Source organism: Myxine glutinosa, chromosome 7, assembly GCF_964187855.1.
Source record: "Myxine glutinosa chromosome 7, kmMyxGlut1.1, whole genome shotgun sequence".
NCBI lineage: Eukaryota > Metazoa > Chordata > Myxini > Myxiniformes > Myxinidae > Myxine > Myxine glutinosa.
The window spans coordinates 177,105,162-177,131,361 of NC_136267.1; the positions used below are offsets into that span (position 1 = coordinate 177,105,162).

Consider the following 26,200-nt stretch of genomic DNA (forward strand, 5'->3'; position numbering starts at 1 on the left):
CCCTGCCAATCTGCTTGAGTGTAATGCCAGACTCGCTGACATTGAGGCAGCTCTCTTAGAATAGCCAGAGTGGTGTTGACTTTCACAAGCACATGATCAGATGAACCAATTGGAGCAGAGGACGAAAAGACACGAGGAACAGTTGTTTTCAGTTTAGTGTTAAACAGCAGTAGCGACTGCTTAAAAAGGTAATCATATGTGTTTGTGGTTTATAATGTTTTTAATGCTATTCTTATTGGACCCCCTCCCCAATGGGTTTATAATGTTTGGGATGCCCCACAAAACGCCACAATAAGCTATTTGTACACATTAACACGGCGTCTGTCCAAAGAGGAAAAACGCATTGGGGAGGGGGTCAAATGAAGTCCCTACAACTTCACCGTGATTCTTAGTCCTCCTGTCAAGTTTGGTTGACGTTGGAAAGGTAACGACCGAATGTATCGTGGTCAGACAGACACCAAATTGTGTATTTAAGGATGATTCTACGACAGCAGGAACCCTTTAGAAAGAAGTGTGGTGCATGGACGGACCAACGCATCTCATTTTATTGATAGATTTGATCAATCAAGTGAACAGTTGATCTCCTTTTAAAGGTAACTAATTATATTAAGTATAGAATTCAGTTGAAATAAAATAAAGTTTTAAAAAGTTGTAGATTTTTTTTCCCCCCGGGAGTGTACCGCCATTGATGCATCGTGTTTACACCACGTTATTTAACTAGTTTTGTGGCTGTTGTTTGTTTCCTTTATGAAGTCCCTAAAAACGAAGTTTCCTGTTTGGAATGATATTAAATTTTGTTTGCCTGCCAGACAGGCAAACAGAGATGCGATCAGGACGAGATTCCGTACAATTTGCCAAATTCAAAGTTAAAGTACTGCTAAACCACAGGTTAATGTTCCGATTCATGTTCTACAGTGTTCAAAATATAACATTCAGCTGAAATTAAGTTGTTCCTTGATCATTATAGACCAACGTCTGTAGACCAACAGACAAAGTCAACTAACTGCTTAACCCCACTTTTTGCTTCATGCGTGTGACAATAAGATTAAACACCAAGACTTGTTATTCCTTGTTGACTTGAGAACTTTTTCCTGGAAAACATTTTAGATTGGTATACCTGAGCAGGAGGACAGTGGATCCGGGCATACCATTCCTGGGAATACAAAGACAGCAGGACACCTTGGCCCAGAAAAAGCTTGGCCCACAACATAATGTTGTACACCGGTCCTTTGTTTTCACCATCAAGCAGAAACTTCAGCACCACTAGAAGGAATAAGGAAACAATTCAATGCTGTAATCATGGAAAGATCCTCAGTGCTTAAGTAGTTGTCCTTACTATATTTCACGGACTGGTTTTGTTTGTGTGTTTGTTTGTTGCGCTACTCTAACAGTTCTGGCCTGATTACATCCAAAGTTGCTACATACGATAAGCAAGACCCCAATTAATGTGTTGGGGTGTTTTTTTTATTTATGCCGGTGGTCTTGAGGGGGAAGAGGGATGCCAATTCTCTATGTAAATGTGTATTGTGTAGCGCCACCTCCAGGTGGAAGAGGGTATTACAAGTCCTCACCCTATACGGTACAGTATTCCTGCCCCCACGTTTTCCAGTGCAGTGAGCTGTTTTGAATTATAAGCAGCAGGCATGTTTTTGCTTCATGCATGTATCTGGTTTTTTTTTTTTTCTGAGGTGAATGAGGGAGCTGTCAGTTGCCTAAACACCGCCCAAATAAAGGTATGTGTCAGAAGAACGTGTTGCATGCTTTGAACAAGGTCGCCCCTAGGGAAGGTACTCTGCTAGTAAAGTTTAATACATTCCAATTGCATTACTGTAAGCATGACTTTTGGATAATTGTATTTTTTTATGGAGTTTTAAGAAAATTGCCAAAATCAAGACTCTGCTCACCTTCACTCTTTCATTCCTCTTTTCTCCCGCCTCCGGAACAAACTCCCCCACTCTCTTCAATCCCACTCCTCCCTCCAGGTATTTAAAACAGCTGTTCACCACCATCTCTTATCTTCCCCCATCCAAAACCTTGATCTTTTCGACTCCTGTTAATTCACCCCAGATCCACTTTTTTGAAATACCGACTTCTTTCCTGGAAGTCCTTGCAGTGTCCATGTGTTTTATACTTCTCCCAGCCCCTCCACCCCCCCCCTTTCCCACGCCTCCTCCCCCCAAGCCCTCTCCCTCCCACAGATCTCCCGATGTCCCTGTTCTCAAATGTTGTGCTTGTGTGCTTCTCCCTCTCTCCCCATCTTGTCTCCCGCCCCCTTTATTATATGTTTTATGTGTCCGTTGTTATTTATTTTTTTTGTCATTAATGTTATCTCTTACACGACCCTCGATCTTGTATACAAAAATAATAATAATAATAATAATAATAATTTGATTAACTCACTGCCAAAACATATGAAGAGAAAGAAAAGTACTGGATAGAAGAAGCCAAAACAGACGGTGAGAATGTATTCGTGAATGACCGCCGACAGCAGAAACACAGAAAGCGTCGCCGCTACTCGAAACCTTCGTGGGAATACCTGCAGAACACATGTACACTTGTCAGCAATACAATGTTGACATTCATTGATAAATTATTGTGGAGTACAGAAAAAAACCGAAGAAGCTACCTTGCACAAGGATGGGAGTGTGGTGGTTTCATCACATAGAATGACATACCCTGAGAAAATCTCGATAAACGTAGTGGAATAGCCAGTCGTGCACGACGACGTTCCATTTCCGAAAGTACTGGGAAAAGGAGGTGCAGTTCCACCAATCCTATACAAAAGGGAATAAAATCATGCCAACGTCTTCAAACGGGTAATTTATCTATAAGTGGATTGCAGAACGAGGTTATTTTTTATTACTTGTGAAAATCTTAGATTTTCCAAGTATATTGGTTGGTGTTGTGCGTTATTCTGTCTATTTGTATAGCCTGGTGTTGGCTTCACACTTTAGAGAGTAGCTAACAGTATTTCCATCACATAACAATCCCGACATCACTGCCTGCAGACTATTGTCGAGGGTTAGGCCGAGCTAGAAGTATTAGAAGCTCCTATATTTACCTCCGCCACCAAAGGTGGATAGAGATTATGGTTTCACCCCTGTCTGTCTGTTTGTTACTTGGCAGATTTTTTTTTTTTTTTCCCAAGTATGTTGATCACTCCGGTTTGTGGGTGTGTTTGTCTGTCCACTCACTTATACTTGCCGACAGGTTACAATTTTTAACCGATCTTCACGAAACTTCACCAAATGGTAGAGTTAGTGGTTCGACAAATTCCTATATATTTTTGAGGTCAAAAGGTCAACATAGGCCAAAGGTCAACCACTTTTTTTCAAATTTCTAAAATCCTCAATTTTTATCCGATTGACTTGAAATTTGAATAGGATTTACAGATCGGCTAACTGAATTCAACCACTAACTATTTTTGAGATCAGCATAGGCCAAAAGGTCAACATAGCCCAAGGGTCAACCACTTTTTTCAGATTTCTAAAATCCTCTATTTTCATCCGATTGACTTGAAATCTGAATAGGATTTTCATATCACCTTACTGAAACCAACCACCAACTATTTTTGAGGTCAGCAGAGGCCAAAAGGTTAACATAGGCCAGATTTCTAAAATTGTCAATTTTAAACCGATTAACTTGAAATTTGAAGACGATTTGCATATCAAGTCACTGAATTCAACCACTAATTTTTTTTGAGGTCAAAAGGATGCTCTACTGAGTGCCATTCTACTTTGTTCTGTTTTGCCAAGTGTCGCTCGATGAGTGATTTTTCATTTTTTGTTTGTCTGTTTGTGAACAAGATATTTTAAAAAATTGTGGACGGATTCGGACGAAATGTGGCAACGAGGTAGTGTATGTGACAATGACCAAATGATTAGATTTTGGTGAAGATCCAGATTCGGATCCGGCTACGAGTTCATTTCTGCATAAGTATAAGAAGCTCCTATATTTAATTTCTGCATAAGTATGAGAAGATCGTATATAATCTCTGAAAACTTCAGTTGCCTTTCCTACTTTTCTTTTTTATCAACTTAGAGTAACTAATCACAAATGGAGATAATTATAGAATGCTGTTATTGGAGATGTCCATGCAGTTTGTAAGAAGTTGGTGATCATGTGCTGATATTATAACATTGTACTTGCGCTGCTAATTTGTAGAGTCTCCTTATGTGGCTGCACTACAGGAGTAATCAAGTACTGGGGTAACCAGTGGAGTGTTTGTGGAAGATTGAAGCAATAACTGATGAAGTGTAAATGAGGCAGTGATGTAGGGATTGTTATGTGATGGCAATACTCTTAGCTACTCTCTAAACCAACATCATCCCTATCTTGTATGGACCTTTTTTAGACTATAGTTTGTCATCCCTACATTGCTTTTTTAATTTAGCATAGATTTTTAAAATTAACCTGTTCAGTGTGTAAATGTCTGTCTGTTTGTGAACAGGATATCTCATAAAGTTGTGGATGGATTCTGATAAACTTTGTGGAGAGGTTGGGTGTGTGAGAAGGACGTAGATTTTGGTGAAGATCCGAATCCGAATACGGATCCAGATCCAATAATTTATTAAGTGATTCTTCACCATCCAGAGATAGGGCAAACAACGATATAAAGCAAAAAAACTCAAAAATGTTGTGGACGGATTCGGAAGAAACTTTGTTGGTCAGGTTGGGTATGTGACCTGGAACAATTGATTCCATTTTGGTGAAGATTCCAATCTGGATCCAGATCAGAGAAATTTTAAAGTGATTCTTGACCATTGAGTGATGGGTCTAAAACCGATTATATATATATATATATATATATACAGTCACGTGAAAAAGTAAATACACCCCATGTAAAGTTTTGACTTTTTCAACATATTTCAACATACAGCTATTTGATCTTCATTTCAACAATATTGATAGATAAAGGTGATATAATACAACAAATATCATGAAATATTTACATTTTGTAGTCCAATGTATAATTTAAATAAACATAAATACAAATTTCGCATGTGGAAAAAGTAAGTACACCCTTACATTTATCACTACTTCAAATACCTATTAAAACTTCAAATTAGAATCAGGTGCACCACCTCAGGTGCAAATGATTAGAACATCGTTAGAGAGGATCTTGGAGGAACCTGTCTTATTTAAACCTCAGACATTTAGTTTGGTTTGCTCTTTGTTGTTGAAGTGTGTGGCGTCACCATGCCTTGATCAAAATAGCTCTGAGGCCTTCAGAAAGAAGGTTATAGATGCCTACGAGTCTGGGAAGGGATTTATAAAGATCTCCAAACAATTTGAAATCGATCATTCGACTGTCCGGAAGATCATCGACAAGTGGAGAAGATTCTAAACAACTGCCAACTTGTTCAGGCCAGGCTGCCCCAGCAAGTTCAGCCTGAGAGCAGGCCGCAAGATGCTGAAAGAAGTGTCTAAGAACCCCAGAATGTCATCACGGGACCTACAGGTAGCTCTTGCCAATGTTGATGTCAAGGTGCACGAGTCTACCATTAGAAAGAGGCTGCACAAATTTGATCTACATGGGAAGTGTGCCAGGAGGAAACCTTTGCTGTCCAGAAAGAACATCAGGGCAAGACTAAAGTTTGCCAATGAAGACCTTGGCAAAGACCAGCACTTCTGGAACAATGTGCTCTGGACAGATGAGTCAAAGGTAGAGCTATTTGGCCACAGTACCAGAAGACATGTTTGGCGAAAACCAAAGACAGCATTTGACCACAAGAACCTGATACCAACTGTAAAGCATGGTGGTGGAAATATTATGGTTTGGGGCAGCTTTGCTGCATCAGGGCCTGGGCAGCTCACCATCATAGAATCCACTATGAATTCTTCATTGTCCCAGAGGGTGCTTGAGGATAATGTGAGGCCATCTGTCGGAAAGTTGAAGCTCAACCGAACTCCCAGTCGATGTCAGAGACTGGTAGACAGTTATAAGAAACACATACTTGAGGTTGTTTCTGCCAAAGAGGGCAATACCACCTATTAGAGCCAAGGGTGTACTTACTTTTTCCACATGCGAAATTTGCATTTATGTTTATTTAAATTATACAATGGACTACAAAATGTAAATGTTTCATGATATTTGTTATATTATATCACCTTTATCTATCAATATTGTTGAAATGAAGATCAAATAGCTGTATGTTGAAAAAGTCAAAACTTTACATGGGGTGTACTTACTTTTTCACGTGACTGTATATCACGATATCTCAAAGTTATGGATGGATTCGGACGCGACTTGGTGGAGAGGTTGGGTGTGAGAGGACAAATCGATTCGATTTTGGTGAAGATGTGTGTGTGTGTGTGTGTGTGTGTGTGTGTGTGTGTGTGTGTGTGTGTGTGTGTGTGTGTGTGTGTGTGTGTGTGTGTGTGTGTGTGTGTGTGTGCATATCCTGGTTATAAGTCCAACCCCTCAGCGTGGTAACCAGGTGAACGGTGGTGTATCATCACCTAACGGGGCTATGGCATCATCACACCGAATGATCACACAGTCTCAGCTAATGCCACCTGGATGTTCTCATGAGTGCTCACCTTCGGAGAACTTGCAGCACTCACAGGTGAAGATGAAGTCTCCACAGTCCACAGAGAGCAAAGCTATACACGCGCTGAGGGAACTGGGTCGCCCATATTACAGTAACACCCCAAGGCCGAGGGGATGACCCCTTGAACTCTTCAGCTTTGCGAAAGTGTTTTTATTGTGTGTCGTGTGTTTTATTCAATAATAATTCAACACAGAAGCCGCAGAGTGAAGAAAAACAAAACAAGTACACATACATTCAAAGTACACCGCCCCATGCCAAATAATTAAATATGCTGCAGCGCGGCATTGCCGGGGCGCCTCCGGCGCCCGGCAATACCGCAGTGCAGCTCATTGAGGCTGCATTGGGAGGGAGAGGTGTACACTAATTGATTGATTAATTGTATAATTAAAATCAATAAAAGATTATCACAAAATATTTTCATAATCAATTGGCTAATCGCATAACTAAACCAGTAGTGCTTCATCCGAAGATGTATCTTTTAGAAATTTAATTAAATAAGTCATTTATAAAAAATTAAATAATTAATTGATTACTCAATAAATAATTAATCGATTAATCAATAAATACTTAATAGATGAAATGATTAATCAATAAATCAAAAATATCCTTGATAGCCACATCACTTGGTCACTCATGTCCAAATATTAGCTTCCCAGCTCAAAAGGTGCCTGAGATATTGGCCAAATGAGAAAGAAAATAAATAAATGATTAATAATGAAAATAAATAAATAATAATCATAAAAAAATTAAATTATTAATCAATTTGGTCAGAGAACACATAAACTACCACTATTTCATCAGAATCTGTAACTTAAAAAAAAAAATTTTTTTTGTCATTAATCGAATAATTAAATAATTAATCGATTAATTGATTAATTAATAAATCAAAAATATCCTTTGCAGCCAAATCACCTGGTCATTGGCATGTCCAAATATCAGCTTCCTAACTCAAAAGGTGCCTGAGTTAATAATGGTCAGAAGATAAATGAAATTTAATTAATTAAATAAGTACTTAATTAAACGCTAATAATTAAATAACTCCTCAATTAATTGATTATTCAAAAAACAAAAAATACCGTATTTGACAAAGGACTTGCTCACTACTGTGCCGAAATTTCAGCTTCCTAGCTCAAAGGATGGCTGAGATATCGTCCGGACAACCAAGAAAGAAAGAAAACAAGAAAACAACCAGAGTGAAAACTGAGTACTCTCTTTCAGCGTGCGTCACTGCCGAGCCCCCTTCGGTGCCCAGCAATGACGATTTGCAATGCCTGGAGATGGCATAGGAAAGGTGCGGTGTACAATATATAAACACATGGATGATTGTCATACTATCCCAGGAAGTGACGTCATCATAATGTGAGCATATATATTGTAGTCACAACATGGCGTGTCCGGAAGTTGTAGTCACGTGGGCAGTGTACGCCATTTTGTTTCCATTCGCCCCGAATCGGCCGGTTCCATTCTTACAAAATGGCGGGTTGCTGTGCATTTGGTTGCTCTAATGGCAGGATGCTGTGCATTTGGTTGCTCTAATGAGTCTAATCTAATCGGTCGGAAAGGGATTCATCGGAAAGGGATTCAAAATGCACAGATTCCCCACAAATGCCGAAAGAAGGAAATTTTGTGTGGGAAGAGTGAGGCGACTCGGATGGAAACCGACTTCATCACATTTCTGCGCCGAGTGCCTCAGAGTACGTGGTAGGCCTATGCATTTATGTGTGGTGTTTTGTTTGTGTTTTGAACTTGATCGCAAAGGTTTTTGACTGCATTGACATTTTAACTCGGTACTAAATAATATTATTGATTAGGCAAAGATAGATGGACAATGTCGGTTTCCGACATTTGTAGATAGTGGACATAGATACTGTCATGGCGTTGGGTCACAGGCAGGGTGATTTATCAGTGTGTGTGGCGTCCCTCGGATGGACGTAAAGCCTGGTGTCCCGTCTGCTATCATTAGTTGGTGTATGTTAAAGATCCCACGGTGTCCTTCGCCAAGAGAGGCATCCTGAACAAATTACAAATTCCTTCCCTGACTGAGGCAATGGCAAACCATCTAGTGTCACTCTGCCCGTGCCAATGGGTAGATGCAAAGGTGGAAAAACCAGGTTCAGCACGTCCGGATGGACGGACGTACGGACAACCCGAAAACATAATGCCTCCGGCCACCATTGGGGGAGGAGGCATTAAAAAAATCCTCGTATCCGCATCCGGATCTTCACCAAAACGAATCGATTGGGCCATGTCACACACCCAACCTGTACACCAGGTTTCATCCAAATCTGTCCATACCTTTTTGAGATTTCATCCTATATATCGGTTTTAGCCCCATCATTCGATGGTGAAAAATCATTTAAAATATCTCTGATCCGGATCCGTAGTCGAATCTTCACCAAAATTGAAGCAATTCTTCATTTTCACACACCCAACCTGTCCACCAATTTTCGGCCCAATCCGTCCACAACTCTTTGAGATAACCTGTTCACAGACGGACAGATAGACAGTTGTGAAAACAACCGAGTTGAAATCCCGGTTGGTCGTTGAATTAACACCAGGTGGGGTCAGCCTTCCAAAGTCGGCAAAATGAGTACCAGCTTCCTGGGATGAATGAGCTATTCGAGTGTCCTGTGTAGGATTGGCATCCGGTCCAGGATTGTGCCCACTAGCCAAGAAACGTTTCGTTTTATACCTGTCCTGCCTCCCCCCAGGCCCTCTCCCTCCCACACATCTCCCGATGTCCCTGCTCTCAAATGTTGTGCTTGTGTGCTTCCTCCCCTTCTCTCCCCATCTTGTCGACTGCTCCCCTTTTCATATACTTTGTTTGCTTGTTTCTTTGATTTGTTTGTTTGATAAATGTTAGCTCTTTCACGAGCCTCGACTCTGTATACAAAAAAAACAACAACAAAAACAACTGCTATGGCAGCCCTGTGCATCTGAAGATGCAAAAAGGAGTGGTCATCATCATCATGATCTATCTGTTTGCAAATCACCTACAGGTCACGATTTAAACCGATCTTTACGAAACGTCACCAAATGGTAGAGTTGGTAATAAGGCAAAAGCCGATTGATTTTGAGGTCACAAGGTCAATATAGGCCAAAGGTCAACAACTTTGTCAAATTTTTTAAATTCTCAATTTTAATCCGATTGACTTAAAACTTGAAGATGATTTGCATATCAGGTCACTGAATTCAACCACCAAATCTTTTTGAGGTCAACATAAGCCAAAAGGTCAACATAGGCCAAAGGTCAACAACTTCGGTGATGTTTCTAAAATCCTCAATTTTCTTCTGATTGACTTGAAATTTGAGTAGGATTTGCATATGCAGTCACTTAATTAAACCTCCAATATTTTTTTAGGTCAACATATGCCAAAAGGTCAACAACTTGTTTTATGGATTTCGCAAGTGTTGTGCTATGTAGGACATATTTCATGTTTATTTGTTTGGGGAGTTGCTTCAGTGCTGTTCTAATGACGAGGTTAAATAAAATAATAACCGTTTCAAGTAATTGTTATTACCTTATCTATGATGTACCTCCAAGGGTTCATTTACAAAAATTGTATCGTGTGATTGGTCCAATGGGCAACACTGGCCTTGAAGGTTTAATAAAAATGTGATTACCTGTAGGACCCATTTTCTTTCTTTTTTTTCTTTTTTTTTTGTATACAAGATCGAGGCTCGTAAAAGAGCTAACATTAATCACACAAAAAGACAAACCGACACACAAAAAACAAGGGGAGCGGCAGACAAGACGGGGAGAGAGGGGGAAGGACACAAAAGAGAGGGGGAAGAGGGGGAAGGACACAAACACAACATTTAAGAGCAGGGACATCGGGAGGACTTGGGGGGAGGTGGGAGAGGAATAAAACATATGAACACTGCAAGGACTCTGGGGTGAATTACCGGGGGTAGAAAAGATCAAGGTTTTCGATGGGGGAAGATAAGAGATGGTGGTGAACAGCTGTTTTAAAGACCTGGAGGGAGGAGTGGGATTGAAGGGAGTGGGGGAGTTTGTTCCAGAGGCGGGAGAAAAGGGGAATGAAAGAGTGAAGGTGAGCAGAGAGCCTAGACTTTGGCAGTTTAACCATAAGAGGGTTGCAGGCAGATCTTGTGCGACCTGAAGGAATATTGGGGGGACAGAGCACAGAGAGAGCTGGGGGAGCAAGGCCGGAGAGGAGTCGGTAGAAGACAGAAAGACCACCAACCTGCCTGCGGTGAGTGAGTGAAAGGCCCTCGGTGTTGACTACATCGCAGGAGATTCCAATGATTCTGAAAGCTTTGGCCTCAACAGCGTGAAGCCGAGCAAGGTGTGAGGCAGGAGCACCAGCCCAGAGGGGGGAACAGTATTCCATTGAGCTGCGGATGAAAGCCTTGTATGTGGTGAGGAGCTCAGGTGTGCCAAGGAAGGACTTCGCACGACGGAGGATGCCCAGTCGGCGACTGGCTTTGGAGGCCAGCTTGGAAATGTGGTTTTCCCAAGAAAGATCATGGCAGATAGTGAGACCCAAAAGCTTGAGCGACAGAACTTCTTGGAGAGGATTGTTGAGAAAGTAGATGGGAGGGTTGTCCAGTCGGTCCTTTCGGAGAGACATTGTAAGAGTGTGAGATTTGTCAGGATTGAAAGACATGTTCCACTTGTTTGACCAGTCTGTGATTTTGTCCAGGTCTGCAGAGAGTGAGGAGGCTGCAGACTGCCGATCTGAGGGATGAGGAATGGAGCGACAGAGAGTAGAGTCGTCAGCAAAGAGATAGAGAGGATTTTCAAGAGAGTCAGAGAGATCATTGATGAAGACCAGAAAAAGCACAGGGCCCAGAACACTACCTTGGGGAACTCCAGCCTGAACAGGAAGAGGAGATGAGAGAAACCCATTCAGGGCCACACGTTGACTACGACCAGAGAGGAAGTCCGCCAGCCATGCGTGGAGATTTCCATGGATACCAAAGGAGTAGAGTTTGGAGAGCAGAGCAGGGTGCCAGACCGTATCGAAGGCACGTGAAATGTCAAGGGAGACAGCTCTAATTTCCTGTTTGTCGTTGAGGACCTCCATCCATTGTTGAGAAAGTAGAAGCAGCATGTCCAGAGTAGAGTGACCAGGTCTGAAACCAAATTGATGATCAGAGATCAAGCCATTGGAGAAGAGGAAAGATTTAATATCTGAAGCAATGATGGATTCCATGACTTTGCTGATAATTGGGAGAAGGCTGATTGGTCTGTAGTTGCTGGGATCTGTTTTTGCACCTTTTTTGTGCAAACCGGTGATGTTGGCTGATTTCCAAGCAGATGGCAGATGACCTTGAGCAAAAGAGAGGGTAAAGAGAACAGAAAGAGGGAGTGAAAGAGCAGAAGAACATGATTTTAGGACCCGTGGGCTGATGCCGTCAGGACCAGTTGCAGAATCGGAGTCGAGGGTTGACAGAAACTTTTCCACCTTGTCAGGAGGAAAGGACACAGAGTCCAGGAGCAGCTGGGTACGACTGGGTACGGTGGGTACAGAGAGGGATGGGTTTGGGACACAAGATTTAGAGGCAAACACAGAGTTGAGGCATTCAGCTTTTTCACGTGCGGAGTCAGCCGTTAAGCCGTTTGAGGTGAGGGAGGGGATGGAGGGGGAACAAACACCAGAAACAGATTTGACCAGATGCCACCAGGATTTGGAAGAGGGAGACAGATAAGAGAGTTCGGTCTTGAGAATGGTGAGATATTGTTTCCTGGCTCTCCTGAGGGTGGACACACACTTGTTTCGGGCTTTGTGAAAGGAAATGAGATTTCCTTTCGTTGGATTTGCTTTCCAGGAGACGAAAGCAAGTTGTTTCAGGGCAACAGCCTCACCACAAGATTCCGTGTACCATGGACGGGGGAAGGGTATGACAACTGAAGACGAGATGGTATAAATCTGTGCATGAGAGAGAGCAATTTACTTTGAAAGAATTCCCAGGATGAGTTGATGTCAGAGGCGGTAGAGATGGGAGACCAGTCCAGATGATTGATGGCTGCTTGAAGACCGTGCCAGTTGGCCTGAGTGAAATGCCAGACTCGTCGACGCTGAGGAGGCTCTCTGAGAATGGTCAGAGAGATGTCCACTTTGACACGCACATGATCAGATGAGGCGATTGGAGCAGAAGAAGAGCAGCAGACATTTTCAGGGAAGTTTGTCATAACCAAATCCAGAAGAGAAGATGCTCCGTTGACTGAGATCCGGGTCGGGAAATTGACAGATTGTGTCAGTCCCAGTGAGTCGCAGAAGTCCTTTGCTGAAGAGCCATGGCTGGTGAGAGAGGTACCCACACCCAGCCAACTGGCATGGTGACAATTGAAATCACCACATATGAGGAAGAGAGAGTTGGGATGGGTAGATAGAAGTTGGTCCATATTATCAGACAGTGAGATGTAGATGGAGTCATCGCTGTTTGGTGGACGGTACAACACACATATGAACAAAAGGTGGGAGCGAAGGGGAAGCCGTAGCCAAAGGTATTCCTGGGGGTGAGGTGGAGAGAGGGCAGTGGAGGGCGAGTGAGGAAGAGAGTTTTTTTATAAAGATAGCAACCCCACCTCCAGGACGAGGCTCAGGTCTATCATACCGGAGGAGGGAGTAACCTGGGAGAGATACCAAGGCATCAGAGACATCAAGAAGGAGGAAAGTTTCTGTTAAGCAGATCACATCTGGTTTGTCAGAAGCAACCTGTATGGAGAGGTCAGTCAAGTTTGAGCGAAGGCCCCGGATGTTTGAGGTCCATACCGTTAATGAAGAGGAAGGGGGAGCATCGGGTCCAGAACAGGGGGGGGAGGGGTAGGGTAAGATGTGGAAGAGGAGGAAGAGGTAGGGAGAGCTGTTGAAGGTGTGTCAGAGATTTCAGAGATTTCAGAATAGCTTGGAGAAAGGGAAGAATGGGGCGGACAAAAGGTTTGATGGAGATTGGGTGAGGCACAGTGAGGTGTTATTTGAGGAGGGAGAAGAGCGAGGCAGAAGGTTTGGGGAGACGAAGGTGAAAGTTGGAAGGGGGAAGAAGCAGGGAGGATGCTTTGAGGAGGAGGGGTGAGAGGGGAGTCTAGGAGGGGAGGAGCGAGGGAGAGTCTTGGAGGGGAGGGGTGTGGGGGGAGTTTAGGAGGGAGGGGAGGGAAGGGGCAAGGGGGGAGATTTGAAAGGGATGGGTGATGGGGAGGATTTGGAGGGGAGGGGTGAGATTGGATTTTGAAAAGTGTACGTTTCATGGGAAACGAACATTTTTTGCAAAATGAGTTTGAGACCTTCGAGTCAAAAATACGTTTGAGGACACTGGAGGAGGGGTGGAGTTCTGGATAGTTTAGGGAATGTAGAAAGGAGGAACTGTAAGAGATGGTATAATATATATTTTTTGGAATGAATAGATTTGGTGAGCAAGACGAAAGCATCCTTTTGTAGGAAAAGAAGAAAAGGGTGTTATAATATATGAGAGAAAATAGTTGTTCAGGGGAGAGATTATACATTTCTAACCGCGTGATCGCGAACGAAGAACGAACGAACAAAAAGAACAACAAATAAACGAATAAGACCTGGGAATGAAATATTTTTATGGGGGTTTTTTTTTTTTGTTTGTGAGTACAGATATTAAACAAGGAGGTACGGGGTGAACGACTGGTACGAAACAGAGAACGAAAATAATTTCAGCGCATTCGACGAATCGCTGAGAGAAAAACAAAACCACAAGGTCGGAGACGGTACGGTAGTCTAAGCCTACGAGTACTAGGCCGCAGAATACTCGATACCATTAACCGACGATTGTGTATACATGTACGAAAAATTAGCACCGAAAATTTTCAAAAAGATACGCTATAGGTACACACACCGAAAGATCGATACAGTCTCGACAAAAACACGATTGTGATAGATCACTTAGCTTCGAGAGCGTGAGCGCATGGCAGCTTCGAAAAGACGTGACCTCGCCGTGATCTCGCGAGAGTTTCTCAACCAAATTGGTTGATTTCTCAACCAATTTGGGAACTAAAAGAACATAAAACCTTAAAAAGCAAATTATTTATCTTTATATTAATATGAATCTTGTTCCAAGTATAGACCCCATAAAACCTCAGAAGGAGATTTGACAATTATTCAATGCACTGTCTGGCAATGAATGCAAGTCTGCTTGTTGCATCCTTCCTTATTGAGGCACAGTAGCCTGGTGTTGGCTTAGCCGTTAGGGTGCCGGCTTGGGATCCTAGGATCCTGGGTTCGAATCCCGGTTGATCGCTGAATTAACGCCAGGGGGGTTGACTCAGCCTGTCATCCTTCCGAGGTCGGCAAAATGAGTACCAGCTTGCTGTGATGAATGATCCCGGTGTTTACCCCGGTTTAGAATAGGTACACCGTATCCCTGCGCATCGTCAGAGGCGACCAAGGGTTGGCGTCAGGAAGGGCATGCAGCCATAAAACATTGCCTCAAACAGGGAACCATGATTGTCATGGGGCCCGCAAGGCTAACCCCTGCTTTAGCGGGGAAAATGGCCTTAAAACGATCATTCATTCTTATTGAGGCACAGTCATCTTTCTATAATTCACCAAATCATTGGAATCATTGGAATTAATCTCCCGCGATGAAGCTAACTCCGAGGGCCTTTCACTTACTCACCGCATGCAGGTTGGTGGTCTTTCCGTCTTCTACCGACTCCTCTCCGGCCTTGCTCCCCCAGCTCTCTCTGGCCTCTGTCCCCCAAATATTCCTGCAGGTCGCACAAGATCTGCCTGCAATCCTCTTATGGTTAAACTGCCAAAATCAAGACTCTCTGCTCACCTTCACTCCTTCATTCCTCTTTTCTCCCGCCTCTGGAACAAACTCCCTCACTCTCTTCAATCCCACTCCTCCCTCCAGGTCTTTAAAACAGCTGTTCACCACCATCTCTTATCTTCCCCCATCCATAACCTTGATCTTTTCTACCCCCACTAATTCACCCCAGATCCACCTTGTTTGAAATTCCAACTTATTTCCTGGAAGTCCTTGGTGTCCTTGTGTTTATACTTCTCCCACCCCCCCCCCCTTCCCACGCCGCCTCCCCCCAAAGCCCTCTCCCTCCCACACATTCCCGATATCTCTGCTCTCAAATGTTGTGTTTTTGTTCCCCCTTCTCTCCCCATCTTGTCTACCGCTCCCCTTTTTATATACTTTGTTTGTTTGTCTGTTTGATTTGTTTGTGTGATAAATGTTAGCTCTTTCACGAGCCTCGATTATGTATACAAAAACAAAACCAAAAAAAAACGTATGTCTGTCTGTTCCCAGGTACCGCAAAAACGGCTGAACCGATGGCAACGAAATTTTGGGTGGGTAATCCTGGGACCCCCGGAGTAAAATAGGCTATTTTGTTACCTTCGCAAAAGCGGAAGGTTATGTTTTGATCGCTGTGTATTTATTTGTATGTCTGTGTGTGTGTGTGTGTGTGTGTGTGTGTGTGTGTGTGTGTGTGTGTGTGTGTGTGTGTATGTTATTCGCATAACTCAAAAAGTATTCAACCGAATTGCATGAAATTTGGTGGGATGATTGGTTATTATACGGGACACATTTGATTAGATTTTGGGAGCAATCGGGTCAAAGGTCAAGGTCAAGGTCACGAAAAGGTCAAAATCGTATTTATCCGATTTGCATGAAATCAGCACCAAACTGTTCACTGTTCTGTTCCCTACACTCCCATGCCAAGTACAGAACAGTAGCTGCGGCGAAGGTATGCGCTCTACCGAGTGCCCGTTCTAGTTTTTCAATTTTTTCCCCCAATTTTTCCAATTTTCCACACATGGTGGATTAATATTTACCGATATGAACAGTGATGTGGCTTTTATTGAAATTCTACAAATACTGTTTAGATTTTGATGATTTGCGTGTGATATGATTTAACAGCTGTTTATATAAATCGTTTAAAATAAAATAAAATCCTTCAATTTCTGATATTTTGCCTTTTCATTTGGGCCTCCCAATTGAAGCCCCGTCCATAGGGTGGGTACCGTTGCTAGTACTACTAATGGAATATCCCTGTACATTAGGGGAATAATTCAATTTGGGCAGGTCATGATTTATACGAAGGATTACTCATTTACAAGGTACCACAAGCTCTTTAACATCCTCAAGGAAAGGCAATCAGAGGGCTGGTAGGATATCCTAGATGTACGAACACTCTTGTCTGAGCTGTCTAGCCTGGGTTTGAATCTCGACCCACCTATAAACGGTCATTTTGGGGTCTTGCAAGTCAGGAGAGGCATCAGTGCGAGCGCGTCGTCAATCGGACGGATGCAAAGCCAGAGGACCCGTGTGCCAGCACCGGTCGTTGATGAAAGATTTCACTGCGTATTTCAGCAAGATATCACATGTGTTGAACAAGTTAACTTCAGCACCTTCACTCGAGTATATGTATCCTGCATTGCAGTGGTCACGTGTTCCAGATTGGTTCTAGCCGAGATGCATTTCTCGATTCGTCATGATAAACCCCTCAGCTGTGACCTGTGTAAAGAGTTTGGGTCTCTAATTGTTAATTCAATCAGATGGGAGAACTGGTAACAGGCCACCCCCCCCCTCCCCTCATCGTCCCTAATGTTCCTTTCCATAAAAAAAGCCGAAAGCTGATGCAACGTCCTCCTGCTGATGAAGCACAATGACTGATGAAATATAATTATCAGAGCAGGAATCAAGCTCTGACCAGACAGCTCAAAGGCAAGTCTGCCATCTCAGCTATCCTGTGGGCCTTGTCCTGTCAGGAAAACACAAACATCTTCACTCGATAATGATACTTCCACTTTTTTATGTGACGTTTGAAATCTTTCTCAATTACTTATTTTTCACTAGTATAGGCTGCTTTGAGGATGGGGGTGGGGAGGGGCTGCCAAACATGTTGCAGACTTTGAGGCACAATGGTTAGAGTGTCCGCTTTTAGTCTGGGAGGTTTGCGCGTCAAACCCTGGCCGAGCTATACCAAAGACTTTAAAAATGGGATGTGCTACTTCCTTCCTTAATGCTCAGCATTTAGAGGATAGAGCATGGCAAATACCCCATAGGTTTGCATCCATGGTAAAAAAACAAAAAAACCCACCGTTTAGAGGCCATTTTTCTCCGCAAAGCGGGGGTTGGCCTTTTCGGGGACCGTGGTTGTTATTGTTTTTTTTGGTCCCCCTTTTGCACAAAGCACAATGACTGATGAAATATAATCAGAGCAGGGATCAAGCTCTGACCAGACAGCTCAAAGGCAAGTCTGCTATCTCAGCCATCCTGTGGGCCTTGTCCTGTCAGGAAAACACAAACATCTTCACTCGATAATGATACTTCCACTTTTTTATGTGACGTTTGAAATCTTTCTCAATTACTTATTTTTCACTAGTATAGGCTGCTTTGAGGGTGGGGGTGGGGAGGGGCTGCCAAACATGTTGCAGACTTTGAGGCACAATGGTTAGAGTGTCCGCTTTTAGTCTGGGAGGTTTGCGCGTCAAACCCTGGCCGAGCTATACCAAAGACTTTAAAAGTGGGATGTGCTACTTCCTTCCTTAATGCTCAGCATTTAGAGGATAGAGTATGGCAAATACCCCATAGGTTTGCATCCATGGTAAAAAAAAAAAAAACCCCACCGTTTAGAGGCCATTTTTCCCCGCAAAGCGGGGGTTGGCCTTTTTTCGGGGACCGTGGTTGTTGTTGTTTTTGGGTCCCCTTTTTTGAAGCAATGTTTTACGGCCGGATGCCCTTCCTGCCGCCAACCCTGTTTGTCGCCTTTTTACGACACACAGGGAATTACCAGTGAACTGGTACTCAATTAGCCGACCTCGGAAGGATGACAGGCTGAGTCAATCCCCCTGGCGTTAATTCAGCGATCGACCGGGATTCGAACCCAGGATCCTAGGATCCTAAGCTGGCACCCTAGCCGCGAGCCCATCCATGGGGAGGAGGAAATTGCCCCACTGAATGCAGGAAGGAAAGCAATCATAAAGATGATGTCACAGGAAGTGAAGCCACTTCCCCAAATCTCAGTGGCTGTTTAAGTGAAATTAAAGTATGGAGTTGCCTCTTCTACCTAAGTGCGCATCATATGTGTCACAGTTCCTCGACAAGCCTTAGACTTAGAGCTTATGAAATGTTTTTTTAAAACTCAAACATGTATTATGTTTACTCGGCACATTAAGCGTCATCTTTGAATCAACAAAGAGTGACCATTACCTCATAGAACATGCGATCAGCGAATCGTAACATTTCTGCAAACATGTTGAGCCAGCAGTGAAGGAAGGAAAAGAAGGCCAAGAAGAAGATCAGAATTCCTGCACAAAAAGGTGTCATGATTAGAGGCCATCAATAGAAAAAAAGAAAGAAAAGAAGCCATCAATGGGTCCCCAGGGTTCCTTGGGTCCCCAGGCCATCAATAGAATAATGTATGAAAAACAAGTCACAATGACCGTAGATTATCTTCGCAGTGAATGTGTTACATTCACTCTACTTTCCTCGTTTACTATTACTTTTGTACCCTCTCTTCCATTCATTCCCATTACTTCTATCTGCCCTCCAACCATCCCCACTAATTTCCACCACAATATGCAACATGGTATCCAGTGTGGGTAGAGGAGGTACTGTTTGCCCCCCGTTGGACTTAGTCAAAAACGGGAGCTCATGCCCTGGGTCCGTCCACCTGTCCGTCCACAACCATGTCTTGGACATGCATAGACCGATTTTGTTCACACTTGGCACAAAGACAATACATGAGAGTATATGCATTGCAGAAGATTTTGATTTGTAATCCAACCAAAGATGGCCGACTGGCGGTCTTTAACTGTGCACAGCAAAATTACGAAATCACGGGGGCTATGACATTTTACGTCTTTTTCTCCTTGTTTTCGTGTCGTTTCATCCACTTGCTGGGTGGCGATCTCTTAGGCCTAACTATAATGATGCCAGCCATTCCAATACCACGGTCGGTTCTGCGACCCTGGCTAGTGAGCACTGATGATTCTTCAACAACCATCTTCGTGGAACACGACACTACTCGGTTTCTGAAGGGGATTGTGAATGTCCTTCCCCTTTTTTCTTTTTTTTTCGGCCGCCATATTTGTTTTAACACAAAAGCCTTAAAAACCACTAAAAACACATCCTTGCGAGGGTCTGCAATCTCTGATTGCTCTTTCTTGTTCTCCTTCTTTTCCTGCATGTTCATAAATAATTAATTATTGTCCCCCGCCTCTCCTACATGGTCAGAGACTGTCATATTAAAATGAGCTACGTCCGACTGACCGATCGATCATCTGTCCATGTACTTTTGTGTTCGCCATATTTCAAAAACCATTGAACATTTAGCTTTCCATTTTGCAGATATCTATTCCTCATGATATTATCTCAACCTGATTAGATTACGGCTGTGATTGGCTGAATTCTGTTGCCATGGCAACCATCTCTGTAACTTGGCTTGTGTATGAGATATTAAAAAAACCCATTGAAGATTCAGCTTTCCTATTACACATAACCATTCCTCATAACATCCAAAAGGCGTGGGACCTAGACTAACAGCTCCTACTTTACTTTTATTTTGCAATGTTGTGCTTTTGTCTTTTTCTGTCACGGCTACATTATTTTCCAGAAGCCTCCATGCTGCTGTGCATTGCCAGTTAACTGCTCACTGACAAAAATTAATTTTCCTTAGTAAGAAAATATTTTCGTTAAATAAGAAAAGTTTTCCTGAAACAAGGGTTCATCTTGTGCCAAGAAACATTTTCTCATGGTTTTCTTGTTTCAGGAAAACTTTTCTTATTTAACGAAAATATTTTCTTAAATAACTTTATAACTAAGAAAAATATTTTGAGCAGTGCTTTGCTTTAATTTTCTCTTTCTCTCTCTTTCCATCTTCTCTTCTCTTCTCTTCTCTCTCTCATTTTTCCATAAAGTGCCTTGAGATATCTCCTTCCAAAAAGCACTAAATAATATTAATAACAAATAATCATTATTGTTATTGCTCTTACTCCCATCTCTCCTCATTCCCTCTGCTCTTCTCTTTTCTCAGTTTACTGGCCATCCCTCTGCCCACCCCACGCCTATTTTCTCCAACACCATGGTGACTCAGCATACAAAATGAGGAGTTCCAGTAAACCATCATAAAGGTCCTTTAATAACCAATTTTGTGAACTAGCATCGGCACTCCCACCCCTGAGCGGGAGAGCCATCTCGGCCCACCTTCAGTGGGCAATATGGAGTACCGTCCCGGAGATCCGTAACATTTGGTGTCTTCCATTATCAATTTTGCCCATCCAATTTTTGCCAATCAAAATTTGCCTATCATTACTGCCAATCATTTTTACCCATCAAATTTGCCCATCCAATTTGCCAATCCTAGTCACTATTCCCAATTTCGATGGGATCTCATCGGATTATCATAGGATCTCATCTCATCTGTTACGGATCTCAGAGACGGCACTCCCCTTAGCAAGGGGGGGGGGGGGGGGTTAATCCCCTTGGCCTGTTAAGCTGGCCGTCTCTAGTCCTGGTACTTATAACGCTCCTTTGAGGGGTGAAATTGGTCAGGGTTATTGGTCAAGGTGTTCTCCCGAATACCTTTACCAATCCCTCCGCAAAGCAGGGAGACAAGTACCGCTCGAACCACGGACAAGATGGTATTTGCCGAGCGGTTTAGCAATCCGCGATTCGAGCAGTTAGCAATTGACTAACCCGATTCTGCGCGTTGGCCAAATCGTGCCACAGGTACTCAATCGAAAGAAAGGACTAAAGCGATCGGGGGAGAATGAAACCAAAAGGGGTAAGAAATAACAGACATTTATTAATTATGTACAAAACCAAAGAAGAAGAGGTAACGAAAGTAATATACAGAACGAAGAAGAAGAAGATACACAGGGCAGCCTTAAACAGTCTTATATTATTCCCAAGGACAAACAAACAGACTCACACGACAAGGAATGGCAGGAAGGAATGACTGGAAGAAGGAGAAGGGTCCATGCAGGTGACAGGGTAGGAAGGTCCGGGCCGGTGCGCAGCATCGAGGTTGGCTCCAGGAGTCGACTCGTGTCGTGGCGGGAAAACCCTGGCAGGCAGCGTGCGTGTATCGTTGACCGCGAGCGGACGTTACATATAGCGGTGGGACTGGGATGCTCCGTAGGTAATAAATGGCTCGTGTCAACGCTCTCTCTCTCTTGAACAAGATGGGGGAGATGCCAGTTCGTCGCGCACTCCAGCTCCTTCTCTTCTCACCTGCACCTTCTCACTCGTCTCTCTGTACCTTCTCACGCGTCTCTCTGTACCTTCTCACGCGTCTCTCTGTACCTTCTCACGCATCTCTCTGTACCTTCTCACGCATCTCTCTCCTCCTCTGGTACCTTCTCACCCGACCGGCACCCGATCGCCTTGATCATCCATGGCACGACTTTAATTTGGAATATTAAAGAAAATTTCGCCCGCTCCTAATTTCGACCAAATTTTTTAAGGAGGATTAAAATTTTGGTTCGGGTCCAAATCCCAACTCCTCAACACCAATTGTTACGGCCAATAGCACAATTGGTGTCCAAAATTTGGTCTAAATAAATTTAGTCCCAGGTTCTAAATCCCACTCCTGACACCAATTGTTATGGATCTCCGGGACGGCACTCCCCTTAGCAGTGGGGTGTGTGGGGGGGGGGGGGGGGGGTTAATCCCCTTGGCCTGTTAAGCTGGCCGTCTCTAGTCCTGGTACTTATAACGCTCCTTCGCGGGGTGAAATTGGTCAGGGTTATTGGTCAAGGTGTTCTCCCGAATACCTTTACCAATCCCTCCGCAAAGCAGGGAGACAAGTACCGCTCGAACCATGGACAAGATGGTATTTGCCGAGCGGTTTAGCAATCCGCGATTCGAGCCGTTAGCAATTGACTAACCCGATTCTGCGCGTTGGCCAAATCGTACCACAGGTACTCAATCGAAAGAAAGGACTAAAGCGATCGGGGGAGAATGAAACCAAAAGGGGTAAGAAATAACAGACATTTATTAATTATGCACAAAACCAAAGAAGAAGAGGAAACGAAAGTAATATAGAGTGAAGAAGAAGAAGACACAGGGCAGCCTCAAGCAGTCTTATATTATTCCCCAGGACAAACAAACAGACTCACACGACAGGGAATGGCAGGCAGGAATGACTGGAAGAAGGAGAAGGGTCCATGCAGGTGACAGGGTAGGAAGGTCCGGGCCGGTGCGCAGCGTCGAGGTTGGCTCCAGTCCACACTCCGGGCTCGAGGCGAAAACCCGGCGGCAGCTGCACATATTCGTTCACGCGGGAGGGGCTTTTCGAAGCAGCTCGTCAAAGAGCTCCGCGCAGCTTCGTCTCTCTCAGCCAGACCCCACCAAGCGCCATCTCCAACCCAAGTCGACTCTCTCAAAAGGCTCGCGCTGGCGCTTATATTACGTGCTTCCAGATCAATGCGCGCTTCATAGAGCCACGCCCGTGATGGTATTTCGTCAGCCCTGGTTGGCTGGTAAGGGCTCGCTGGCTCCACCTCTGATGGTGCGTCGACGTGCCACACCTTGTTCTTGTGGTCCCGCCCCCTTCTTCCTCGGCTTTGAGACCGCGTGCGCAATGGCGGTTTGGGGCCAACAACCGAATCGAGGCAAGGAGCAGCGAATGTCGCCCGACTGCTACTTTGAAGCGCGGGTGAGACGATTGGGGAAATTGAAAGGGGCCTATCTTATTTGATTAATGCAACGCAGATTCAACTATTGGGAACAGATCCTTAACTGAAACACATAATAATGAAATAACTACGGAGAGGTCCTATAGTTCGCTATGTGTTGTACATGGACTAACTAGGGTGCGATCTTTAACAAGCCAATTGATGGGGATATTTACAGGGGAACATTTATAAGGGAAACATTTACTAGTGAAGGTTCTAAGAACCGTAACAATATATATATACACCATTCAGCATACATTTTAATGCAAATGTAGATTGTTGTGTATTAATAGATATGTAGGCATATTACTTTGACCTATGAATCTAATTTTATGCAATCCATATAACCAGTTCTGTTTAAGTATATGTTTACCTCTAGTAAAAAAAATACTTACAATGTACAGTTGTACAAGACTAATTAACATGTTGACAGATTACTTTGATTAAGACTTCTAATTTTGTCTTCATATTGAAATTATTGTCCTAATCCATGTCATTATTGTTCAATATGCCTTCACCAGTTTCGGAACATACAAATGTATATATAAATTGTTGATTTGTGGTGAAACAGTGAAATTTTGTTTAGAAATGAAGTAACTTTTAATTCTACATTATTTTAGTTGTTCATTTTGAATTCCTTGACCTCAAAAACATATACAGTATTTAGACACAAAAATCATCTTTCTAACTTAATTAGAAGTGTAAATATGGCCAAATCAGTATTATTGGTGGCTATCTTGGATTTCGCCCTCTGGTGGAGTTAGCCCACACTTTTGCGAGGGGTCCCCCCGCTAATTTTTTTTAGTATTGCCTAATCGTTCAAAATATGCCTTCAAACCATGGTCCTGAGAAAATGGTCACAGAATCTATTAGCTGGTCCCCTACTATAGCACAAAAGAATAAAAAATGCACAAAAATGTTTTTTTGTTTTTTTTCATTGGCCAGGAGGGCCGTTCTCACGTGGTCCAACTGCGTGGCATCAATGCCACTCAACCAAGTGGTCCGAAGGTGCAAGATGATTTTGCAGCAAAATGCTGCACAGCAGAGGTGCTGCCACAAGGCTTGTGGTCCATTATGAGTGACAAGGGTGCAGCAAGGTGGTTTGTGGCAGCAAAGTGCTGCACAGGTCGGCTGCACAGGTGCAACAAAGGTGCAACAAAAGGATATGGCAGCAAGGTGCTGCACAGGTCGGCTGCACAAATGTAGCAAAGACAGGGCAGCAAGGTGCAGAATGGATGCTGCACAGGCCGACGGTGCTGCACAGTTCGGCCTCCAAAATGGTCCGGGGGCGGGGGAAGAGAAAAGCACAACAAGCAAGCGGAAAGCACACAGCGGTACACAGAAAACAAGGTGGTTCGGCGCGAGGTACGTGTAAGAGCGAGCAGAGCAGGCTCGTCCCTAACCGTCCGTACCCCCCACCATTGGCTACACTACCCTAGCCCCCCTTGTATTTACAATCCGTCACTATGTCTTGTCTCCCATATACCCCGCTATACCAAATTCGTCTCCCAATCCATCCCAGGAAGGAAGGGATGGAACATAACAATGTCACCTTACGTCGTGATGTGTCTCACCACTTAATCAGTCTACAGAGCCTCGGTGTGGAGCTCTGTCTTCCTCGGTGACTGGCTGTGGATGATGTGAAGGGATTTCTTTGTCCTCCTCGGTAACTGGCTGTGGATGGTGCGAAGGGATCTCCTAACTATACTACTGACATTTACTTTTAAACTACCCGGGGTCGTACCCTGCCAATCGGCCTCTTTAAATGTTGTGGTTCTAAGAACCCGAATTCCCATTGCCCACACTGTGGTGCTCTCTGAATTTGGGTCTCACCCCCACAAATTTTCACTTTGTGCCCTCGCACAATTTCGGGGCTGGGTCATGTGGCTTCACTAGCAGGTCCAACTACCTACGCACCTCCGCCACTGAAGCCGCCACCCGAGCTTACCTGCTCCTGCGACTACCTAACTGGGGAAGGCCCTCCCTGGCTCTTACCCCCTGATGCCCACCTTGGCATTGGGCAACCCGGGTCCTCTCTTGGGATCCTCGGGCCCTATTCAACAAACTTCACTATAACTAACTGGCTCCCAGAGCCTACCTGCGGCCTCACCTGGCCGACAAACTACCAGTGGTGGAGTGCCCCAATAACCACATGCACCAATTAAGCCACACGCCCAGCCATTCCACAGACTCACGCACCCTACAAAGCACTACTTGCTACTGCCCGCACCACAGGTGTCAATATACATACAAATTTTGCCTACGCCCGCTACCTTGCTTTGCACTACCCCCCGGGCTTTTGCAAATGGGTTCCACCTCTCCCCATTCACTCCTTCGCACCATGCATTCCACACCTTTTATTCCACACCACTTATCTCGCACACCATTTATCTCGCACACCATTTATCTCACACACCTTTTGTGCTCACACACCTCAAACACAATTCCACTTATTTTCCACATACAACTCCTCACACACACAGCATCATCTAGCTGACAACTTCCCCCTATAACTCGTGCTTCCCCGTCGTCCATTTACACTATGCACTCCCTTTTCTTTATCATCCAACTAAGCTACCTACGTCCCCTCTACAGTACAGGTGTCACAACTTAAATCTCTGTCTCCACTGTCTGCTAGATCCCAAACATTATCCTGGCCCTCCCTCGGCTAGCTTCGGTGCCCCATGGAGGCAACCATTGCTGGCACCCCCATGTGCCTATCACTGCCATCCCCTTAAACTAATGCTCATGGGCCCCGCGTGTGAGGAATGGTGACACAACCATTCCCCCACGTAGGGTACACTACTCTCCAACGCTACTCCCCCCAGTCCTCTGAACATTGAGCCCTGTCATTTGAGGTACTGGGTCCTGCCTCGGCCTCTAAGGCCAAGGTGATCCATGAGGGCGCCTGCTCGCCCGTGTAGGGTCTCACTCGATCGGCATGGACGATCCGAGGGAGGGCTCGTGGTCCCATTTTGATCTTAATGACCACGTCACAAATTTGCGTCAGGACGA

At 44.1% G+C, this 26,200-nt stretch overlaps 1 protein-coding gene across 5 annotated transcripts in view; it reads right to left on the bottom strand.

The window, feature by feature from the left end:
• Positions 1 to 26,200, bottom strand: part of LOC137431859 (sterol O-acyltransferase 1) — a 97,992-nt gene that overhangs the window by 1,620 nt on the left and 70,172 nt on the right. For all 5 annotated transcript variants that reach the window (XM_078782577.1, XM_078782579.1, XM_068123632.2 and 2 more), the window contains 4 exons: positions 18,717 to 18,814; positions 2,676 to 2,774; positions 2,401 to 2,536; positions 1,118 to 1,263 (listed from right to left, as the gene is read on the bottom strand). In XM_078782577.1, coding sequence (XP_078638703.1) covers positions 1,118 to 1,263; positions 2,401 to 2,536; positions 2,676 to 2,774; positions 18,717 to 18,814 — 479 coding nt within the window. The remainder of the gene's footprint in view (positions 1 to 1,117; positions 1,264 to 2,400; positions 2,537 to 2,675; positions 2,775 to 18,716; positions 18,815 to 26,200) is intronic.